Source organism: Oryzias melastigma, linkage group LG14 (assembly GCF_002922805.2).
Source record: "Oryzias melastigma strain HK-1 linkage group LG14, ASM292280v2, whole genome shotgun sequence".
NCBI classification, from domain to species: domain Eukaryota; kingdom Metazoa; phylum Chordata; class Actinopteri; order Beloniformes; family Adrianichthyidae; genus Oryzias; species Oryzias melastigma.
Genome location: NC_050525.1, coordinates 20,604,594 through 20,614,911, shown reverse-complemented (window position 1 = coordinate 20,614,911; position 10,318 = coordinate 20,604,594). Strand labels below are relative to the sequence as shown.

General features: G+C 36.4%; 1 protein-coding gene across 2 annotated transcripts in view; it reads left to right on the top strand.

The window, feature by feature from the left end:
- The window catches only part of kctd16b (potassium channel tetramerization domain containing 16b), a 93,612-nt gene extending 86,031 nt beyond the window's left edge, over positions 1-7,581 (top strand). The window contains exon 2 of one of the 2 annotated variants that reach the window (XM_024265967.2): positions 1,297-7,581. In XM_024265967.2, the coding sequence (XP_024121735.1) occupies positions 1,297-1,760 (464 nt within the window). In that variant the 3' untranslated portion in view covers positions 1,761-7,581. The remainder of the gene's footprint in view (positions 1-1,296) is intronic. The other variant, XM_024265968.2, reaches the window with a different exon arrangement.
- The last annotated feature ends 2,737 nt before the right edge of the window (positions 7,582-10,318 follow it).

Sequence of the window (10,318 nt, the reverse complement as noted above, 5' to 3'; positions counted from 1 at the left end):
TATCTTTTCTTTCATGGTGTGGCGATATGTCGATGTGTGTTTGTGCGTGTGTGTGGAAGGGTGGGGCTTGTGGGTATTATCTTTTGTTTTTAAAATGTTATTTTTTATGTTAAGCACTTTGAGTGAAATTCATTTTTTTTAAAAGTGCTATACAAATAAAGTTTGATTTGATTTGATTTGATCAAAGGTAGTGTAAAAAATGAATCCTGTTTATGCGAATTAAAAAAATTGCTTAGCTGGAAAAAATGATCATTTAAATGTCAGTGAAGCTAAATTTTCCATAAAAACATCTATAAACAAACAAAGACAAAAACAAACACACACCAATGTGCAGAAACTGACCTGGTAGAACTCACATATGCAGGTATAAAGTATATTTACATAAATTGCACAAACTGTTATTGAGCTCTATGGTAAAATTATGACAGAATTGAGCTTGATTTTTTCTTAATCCTTAAAATCCATTAACAGCTAAGAAAATAAAACTTCAAATATTTGTTCACACCTGACAGTTCTTATTATGTACATTATAAACATGTGTTTACAAAGATTGGGTCATTGTTTTGGGGAAAAAACAGTAAAGCTTCTGGGGTAAATACTCAATAATAATCATCAATACTTTTGTTGCTGTTTTTCTTCAATACATAAAGTAAAGAGTTTAAATTTACTTATGGAGTTCGTGCAAGTGTAGTATATATCTGCAGATAAATTATTCTAAATATAACATTTATAGAAAAAGGTGTCTGTATCGATATCGTTATTGATATTGGGAATACTAGCCTTTTAATACTAAATTGACAACATTATTCCCAGTATCGCCCACTCCTAGTTTCTATCAACAATTATGGAGAAGACCATTGAAAAACAGTGAAAACTGAAGTACTGAATTCTCCTTTTACTTCATTTTTTTTGTACACACATGCTGAGGAAAATTAGGACTTTCTGTTTTCAAAAGGCTTCAGCCCCTGCATTTGTCCCATGTGACAGCATTGATGAATGAGGGTACTTTCAGAATAATGCAGGTTTGTCTCCCAGTCACCAAACCTCACTCTTACGATTATGATGGAGCCCAGCCAGATGTCTCTAATGTCGTGTCATTTGTTCTTGGTGATCGCCATTTGGCTCTGGTTTATTTATTTCCCCTTTGTCCTTCTGCAGTTCCTTTTACTTCTCTTGTCTGGCTAACGCTTGCTTCCCTTTATGTCGCTGTCAAATTGCTCTCTTCTCTATGACTGGTGAAAGGAGCTTAGCATTTGATCTAAAATTAGTTCCCATTCTGCTTGTCTCCCTCCCCAGGTGGTGCATCACGTTGGTCGTCCCCTCCATGTGACTGCTGCTGCAAGAACCACAAGGGTGACGGCGAAGGCGAGAGCGGCACCTCCTGCAATGATCTTTCCACCTCCAGCTCTGAGAGCCAGTCGGAGGCTAGCTCCCCCCAGGGAACTGTCATCTGCGGTCCAGTCAGTCGTCAGTCACACCCGCACGCCAAGGTCCAGACCCTAGATAGACCACCAAAAAAAGGCCCTGTCACCATGCTTCAGCAGTCGGAACAGCGACGGAAGAGTGACTTGCTGCGCACTCTTACAGCCAGCTCCCGTGACACCAGCTCCTCCAAGAAAAGGCCGGCGAAAGAGAAGCTAACAGTCGAGGAGGAGCTCGAAAAGTGCATTCAAGACTTCCGCAAGATCAAGATCCCGGAGAGATTTCCTGAGAGGAAGTACATGTGGCAGGCTGACCTGCTGAGAAAGTACCGCCTCTGAGCCTGGACAGCGGAGACAGGAGGGAAGCAAACTCACGGCCAAGGATCAGTTTATGTGTTTTTTTGCTCATGACTTTTACAACAGGTTTCTGGAAGACAAAAGGAGGATAAAAATCTTCACAGAAACCAAACAGAACCCTATAAAACGATTGTTGATAATATGTAGTATGTATGTGAGTACGTAGTTTAGCCCGTGTGTATAGCGTTGGTGCGTGCTGTAAACCACAGAATGCATTAGGACTTCACTGACTCCATGGGACCAATGCCAGTGCAGCCAACTGATGATCTGTCAAAGGGAACATTTGGTGTTACTGGTGGCTACTGGACTGCACAAATTGTAGCATGTCACCATATCACTAAAAAAAAAAAAAAAAAGAACACACTTATCACCACATTTTTGTTCCAAAAACACGCTGATCGAGTGTGAGAATGTGTGATAACATGTCTGTTTCCAGTTGGCCTGGAAATCACAGATAGATCTGCATCTGGACCTGTTATCATTTCAGGGAAATCCAACACAACTAACTCTAGAGATCTCTGCAGCCATGGCACAAACAGCTGAGTTGATTGCTTTACTTTTTAGGTAACATTTGGGGACCACAAAGGCAGGAGGAGAAACGATTTCATCAGCATCTCAATTACTTTTCTTCTTCGGATATTAGTTATGTTGCCAAGGTTTCCCCGAGAGAGCGTCAAACTGCTGCACAACGCTTTGATTTTTCGCTGTGTTGACTGGATATTGAGTATGAGGGTTAAGTGAAAGAATAGTCCAGCTATAGGGGGGAGTAGAAGGTCAAAACAACTCAGCAGAAAGGTCAGTCATAAGAACACAGCTTTAGTCACTTATACTTGATAAAAATAATTATTCTCACACAATCTTGAGATAATTTAATCCTTGTTACCACAGTATAGAGAGAAAGAGGCCGTCCTGCTGCATTTGTCAACACAAATGCTTTCCTCAGCACACTGTCTGCTGACAGGCTAGTCAATATTTATTGATGATGGCTCAGTTGATGGACCTAGCGTATGGCTTTTAACAAGTAAAAATGAAGCACTTGGGTGCTTGAAAAAGACAAGCTGCCCATGGTGTTAGGGAAAATTAGCTTTTATCGATGTTTTGTTTTTACAGTTCTGGTTCTGTGGGAGACGACGGCAAACAGCATGTTTAAAAGAGCCACTAGGAAGCACAATTTCTGTATAGTTTGTAGATTGTTGTTCTGTTCAAAAATATACTGATGACAAATTCATGACAGAATGTATAGGGCAAAAAAAAATCATACTTCATGAACAATTTATGAGTTTGACGTTTTTTCTCCATAGTTTTAAAATTAAATTCTATTGTCAAATTAAAAATATTCAAAGGTTAGCATTTTTTTAGTCTTTTTTCAGCACATCCCTCTAAATACTAAAGATTTTACAGTTAAATTCAGTGTGCAATAGAAATACTATTTAAATAAACTATTGCTAAACTATCAGAAAATGCATTTTAGTAAACCCAAAAGCACAGAGAATCTATAAACTCAGCATCTGTAGGCACAAGACATGAAAGCTCTTTCAGGAATAAGCAAAGTGGAGCTGAGAGTAATAGTAATTTTGATGTATAAGAACAGCCTTTATTCAAAAATGTATATATGAAGAGTTCAAACCAGTTAAAGAAATGTTTTAAAGTTGTAGAAACTAAAATTTAGAGCAAACACAACTGAGAGAAAGTGATAGATTAAGAGTCATTAAGAGTTTATGGACAAAAAATACGTTAAAAACAAAAAAATATATTTATTATAGTTATTTTTCTATCTAAAGCCCTTTACTTTAAATATTAAAGCAAAAGCCTTTAAATTGTCCCCCCAAAAATGTATCTGCTGTAAAAGAAGCTCCTATTCAGTTTTATTCTTTGGCGCCCATCTGTCTGCTATTGTGTATTTTAGTTTAGGTTACAGTAAATCGCCGCAGTAGGTGCTACAACCGTTCTCCTCATGTCAATACAAAGGAATATGACTTATTTTTCTACACAACTGGGATATTACATTTTCACCTTTAAGCAATTTATCAAATCCGTTGAAACTGAAATATGTTATTTTTACACGACATATCATGTAAATAAACCCCATAACTCATACCCAAGCGGACCAATGTAATATAGTGTAAGATGCAAATCCAGCAGCCTTTGCTGCTTCTCTGATCTTGGGTATGCAGAAGATGAGAATGGCCACTTCAGCGAATATTTTTCTTTTTTTCTAAGATTATGACTTAATAATTTGTTACTATGAAATAAAAACGGTTTTCTGAAGATAATGGAATAAAATTATGGCTCATTTTCTCACAAAAAAATATAAATCTTTTTCTCCAGAAAATGAAAACTTTAACTTGTTTGGAGATCAGTAAAAAAAAAAAAAAAAAAAAAAAAAAACACTTCAATTAGTTCAAGATGTGAGCTAAAACACAGGATCATCACTAATTGTTTAATTATTGACTACCTTATTTGTGGGGAAATTCAGGCACAACTTTTACTAAGTTAAACAACTTTGAGAAGATTAGTAAAATACAATCATCTCCAATAACCTTTTTGTTTGTTTTCTCAACATTCAATATTCTAAGATTTAATACTAGCCATGATTTGATCCTGTTATCTTGAGTAAACAGGTCTTATGACCCACTCCACTGAAATTTCTGCTTTTTCTTTATGCTGATGGTGGACCTACATAAGTAAAATAAAAGAGATTGCTCACCATTTTGGCTTCCCTGTTAATGTTCAGTTGATTTTTTGAGGAGTTGTAAGCTGGCAGGAGAGAGTGTAAACATATGGATGATGGGGAGTGGGGGGAGACTTACTCCACGAGTCAAGTTTCCTGCTGCTCTGCAGAAACTATGTCATAGAAGATGACTGATTTTAAACTTTGGCTAAAAATTGTATAATTATAACAATATATTGTTACGTCCCCAATGGGCAAATCTGCCACGAGTCCAGGGGATAAAAACAAAAGTGGACAGTAACATAAAAACTGGACACCAAGGGTAAAAGGAACTCAGTTTAATAAATAAAAAAATAGCTTGCTGGTTCAAGCAACAACACAAAAGGGATTGGAACCTTGGCCAAACATAAAATAAGTCATGGAGACTGCTGACCCAGCCATGTCAACTGTCTGAGTCAGCAACTCCTGCTAACAAAAATCTACCTAAAGAAAACAAATAAACAAAGCTGGAAAATCAAGACTACAAAGGTCCAACCCCAAACTAAAATAACAAAACCCAGCAGTGTAAGACTACTGAGGACAAAAAGGGAAAAAACCCAGCTGCCTCCTGTCCTGCTCCCTGCCTGGCTGAGTGAGGCCTTCTCCATCTTGAATGGTCAGCTGGTGCCAAAACCAACAAACACTCAAAATATAACCACAGTGGGACTTTAATAAACGGAAAAATATTCGCAAACATGGCCATTGTCGTCTTCCGTAAACACTACTACTACACATTTGATTTATTTATTTATTTTTTTGAGAGAGAGAGAGAAGATAGAAAACATGCATGCGACGATATATTTTAACACCTGTGGCAAATAATATAACTTTTTTAAAACTGGGATCCAGATTTAGTGTTGCAAATAGGAGTTCCTGGTCACTTAAGAAAGAACATAACCTGATTATAAGTACTGAGACTCTTCAATACTATCATGTCTGCTTCAGTTTCACATACAAAAACTAATAATAATGTCAAAAGCAACAAAAGAGGTCTGGGTGTATAGCAATGATTGCAATTCCTCAATGCTAACTTGATTATGACACCAATAATTTGGCTTGTTTCTGAGTCCTTTCATCAGAGAAGGTCACACTGAAAGGAGCCAACAATCAAATTAAGAAGTCTAAAGTAATTTCACTCTCATAATGAACATGATCGCTATTTTTCAACACATTAACACGCCTGTCCTTTGCAATGCTAACATATAGCTGCAGGAAATCAAGTAGTAAAAAAAAAAAGCAACACGGAAATACAGACAAAGCGCCTTAAGTGCTTTGTGCGTTGAATAAAATATTCAAGTGCTTGAACGGGTGAGAGCACCACACTGGTGTGAGGAGTCAAATGGAACTCATAAATGGAAAAATTAATGGAAAAAATGTACCAGAACAGATTGTTTTTAGGTCAGTAGTAAATATTGGTTTATGTAAATGTTGCAATTGATGGAAAATCCCATTTTAAACTGGACTTTGACATAGTTTATGAACATTTAGCTTAAACCTGAAAAACAAAGCTATACTATACTATCTTTAGACATTACACACATTACTGATACATTTTTGTTTGTATAGTCTAACAGTAAGTTTGGAAAAATTAGAAAATTAAATATTTATTTATAACTGCACCAAATACTAACACAAAATCTATATAAAGCTGTATGTTTGGACAAAACAAATGCATTGTGGGTGGCATTTTAATGTATAATATTGTTTTTTTTTTTAGAGTCTTGTACTTTTCAATTTGAAATCCAGCTAAAATGTGGTTGTAAGATGATGAATTGTGTCTGCCTGACTCTGCCTGCCTTTTTTTAGAACTGTACTGGGTATATTGTTCCCTCTGTGAGCAAAACAAGGTCGGTCACGCAAGTCTATAATGACCAGCATTTTCATGCTAATGAACAGAGGGAGATGATAGAAACCAAGACACCTGGTGGCCTTTTTAGAATTAACTACAGTTCTTTTTTGCACAATGTATATAGAGTAGTAAAAAAAAAATAAGAAAAAAAACACAAACAAGGAAGTATTTAAATCAGTCATGCACAACGCAGCCACAGCTCTGTCCGTCGCAATCAAAGGGTTTGTTTCAAAATGGGCTGAAGTGAACATTTCTTTTATTCTGGGAGTTATTTGGCCAAGCGTAAAAAACAATTTATGTAAATTTCACTAGTTACATTTTTTTTGAAAGTGAGATGTTTTTCTATATGAAAGCAAAATTCTGAAATGATGTGACATTCATCTGTTTATGTTGTTCCAGAGTGCCCCCCTCTTATATTTGTTTTCCACTAAAGCTATGGCCTGCTAGAGTAGCAAATATACACGACTGGAGCCCGTCTTTATTTATTTTTTCTTTAGTCTTATGAATCTGCCAACCATAAAAACCATCCTGACATCCTCCTGGCAGATCTGGAACTCATCGTTTCAAACAAAGGGCCTTTTTTAATGTATGTTAATGTGGCACATAAAGACACACAAAAATGAAAATAAAAAATAATGTGAGCATGTTGGTATACAAATCTTATAACAGATCTAACTTAGTCTGTTCTTGTGAAAAAGATCTTTTTCAGAACTTTTACTTGACAAAGAAAAGAAATCAGAGCAGAGAAAAAAAGATAAGCACAAGTGTGTTGATATATTTGCTGTTCTTCAACAAGTATGTAAAAAATATCAGATAAAAAGTAAACTGCGATGTAACCAATCTCTTGCAAAACACAGCAACTCTTATCTGAAGGTTATCGGAAAACTTGCTGAATAAAAACATCTGGGTGGAAATATTGTTTTTCTGACTGTAGGATTTGCTGAAACCAGTTGATCTTTTTTTCTTATTTTTCTGATCTTTGAACTTTGAAGACACAACACAGATTTAATGTTCAATGTGAAATAGCCTGAAACCAGTGGTGAGAGTTGCTTTGTATTCTAGGTGTGACGTCATGTTTCTATGTCTGCCTTTAGAGACAGTACAAAACTCATCTGAGAGTCTTTAGATAGGAAGCATAGAGTCATTTCAGAAATGTGTGAATACAACCAATAAACAACACATTCTCTACAGTGATCCATGAGTCACTTTGTGCTCAAAATAAAGTGGTTATGTCAATGCTTGAACATGCCTTTGTTTGTAGTCTAATATTTTTAATTTCTGTCTCGTTTTAAGCAAATATTAGAAAATAAATCTTCAGCCATCTATTTTCTAAGTACACATGTGTGTGGTCAGGGTCATTGAGTCACTGGAGCCCATCCCAGATACTTTTCGATGAAGGTGAGGTACATCCGGATGGGTTTCCAGTGCCTTACAGGGCCACACAAAGACAAACAACCAAACACAAGGAGGTATTTAGAGTCTCCAATGAAACTATGAAGTACGTTTTTGGACTATTGGAGGGCCTGGACAGCATGAAAAGTCCGCTCTGAGGGATCCAGCAAGGATTCAAACCAGAGCCTTTTCACTGTGAGACAAGAAAAACACAAAAATTAATTGTAAAACATATTTAATAGTTAATCTAAAAATTAAAACCGTTTTCTCAAAGAGACAAAGATGACTGACAAAACATTTACATAAGACAAATTTTCTTTACTGCATAAAAAATTAGTATTTTTTTTTTAAGTTTTTGCATAGTACACTGTAAAAATTGAATTTTTGATCCAAAACAAACTCAACTCAATGACTAAATCAGGAGAACAAATACTTATAGAGTTCTACAAAAAGCAGAGATGAGTGGAAAACCAAAAACTGTAGTAAATGTATTTTTCTTGGGTGGAAGTAAAAAGCCTCTCAATTACTTGAGAAAGAGTACAAGCATCAATGCAGAAATTCTGGCAATTATAGACACTGAACAAACATTAAAAACAAAAAAATGTTCATATTTTTTATCTTGTTTGGAATATTTTAATAACTACAAGCGTGTAGAGAAAATTTTAAAATGTACTACCATATGCAACCTGTTGAAGTTTTCAATCGTGGCGGTCAATGCTGATAATTAAAGTTTAACCCCTTATTTAACCTTAGAACACTTTCGCTATAAAAAGTTACACCATCACTTTTGCCGGATAATTTTTACCCGATATAAAATACCCAATAAAAAGTATTTCTCATAAAAGATATGACAACTCATGAGGAATTAGAGTAGTTTTATTTTAATTCAAACTGTGATTTATGCAACAAAGTGGGGGAAAAAGCATAGGAAGATCCTAAGAACATGCTTGAAAATGACTCAAAAAATAGGAATTTGAGAAGAAAAAAATCCTAAAAAAATAAATTATGATACTGTACACTTGGCCCTTGGTCCATTCATTTCTGGGACATGTGAGACTTTACCCAGTGACCCATAATGTCCCCAGTTTCAACTATGTGTTGCAGGCCCTTCCTATAAAAAATGTGATAGATTGTGCAACATTTTTTTATGGAATGGATAGCGTCCCAGACTTAGACTGAAAAGATTGCAGAAGCCGGTAGACCTGAGGGAATTGGGGGTCCCAAACTTAAGTCTCTACCATCATGCTTTTTGTCTCAGACACATTATTCATTGGGCATTGCCCCCTGAAAGAGCCCCTCCTTGGTTTAATCTAGAGAGTCAGCTGTGTAACCCACTTCCTCCATTACACCTTATCACTACAAAGCTTTCTGTTAATACCCAAAGCCACCCAATCTTCTCATTTTTACAGTTTGTTTGGAAAAGGCTAGGCTTTCACTCACACCTTCATAGTATGGCCTCAATCTTGCGTAACCCAGGTCTACGCGTCGACAAATTCCCTTTCTAATGGTGCCTTTGAGTGAAAAGGGGAGTTTTGCTGCTGGGAGACTTAGAGTATATGAAGGAGGAACTCTTAAATCTTTCAATGACCTCACTATCCAATACCAAAAACCTCAGGATCAGTTTTGGAGATATTTACAGCTCCGACACCTGTTGTCTCACTCTCTTGGCTCGCCAACCTCCCCTCCTGAGATTACAGACTGGTGCATTCGTGCTGTGAAGGTCTTTGGCGAAGGCTGCAGGCCTTCAACCTATTATTCATTGCTTCTCAGAAGATCCGACAAGGGACCCTCGTACCTTAAGTTAGCATGGGGAAAAAGATCTTGATGTACGTTTTACAGATTCAGAATGGGCCAGGATTCTAAAAAATATAAAGAAAATGCAGAGGGAGCTTAGAACAAGACTTATCCAGTTTAAAATCTTAAACAGAATGTACTGGACACCTGATAAATTGTACAGGTTGAAACTGGCTCAGTCCACTGCTTGTTGGAGATGTGGGGGGATGAGGGCACACTAACCCACATGCTATGGAGCTGCACCAATGTTCAGAGCTTCTGTTTGTTCAGTTTAGTCTAGCTTTTTTTTGCTTTGTTTTTCTTGTAGATTTACATTCCATATATTTTTTATTTTACTGACAAAGTTGATCTCTATTGTATAAAAACTAAATAAAAGGTCTAATGATAAAAAAATGCAACAAATTAAAAATAATGTAAAAACTTTTGCTGATTTCTAGGGGTTAAGAAACAACATTAAGGGTGTATTCAGACTGGACATTTTTGGTTCGCTTAAAGTGAACTAAACTTTGTTTCCCCTGATAATCGAGAACAAAGTTTAAGTCTGAATCAGACCCAACTACAATTCACTCTGAGTTTTCTCAGTCTGAATACAATTCGATTCCGGAGCGGAATAACTGGACCAAAATGAGGACTGTAGCTGGTTTTTTTATGTGATATAAACAACGTAGGAATGAAGCAACAATCGTCGTGTTATCAAAGAGGGGAAAAGGTCCCACTGCTCAATTATCACAAAGTTTATGACTCAAAACACGGCTGTGAAGCTGCTGTGACGTAATCCTGAAAGCTTTTAAATAG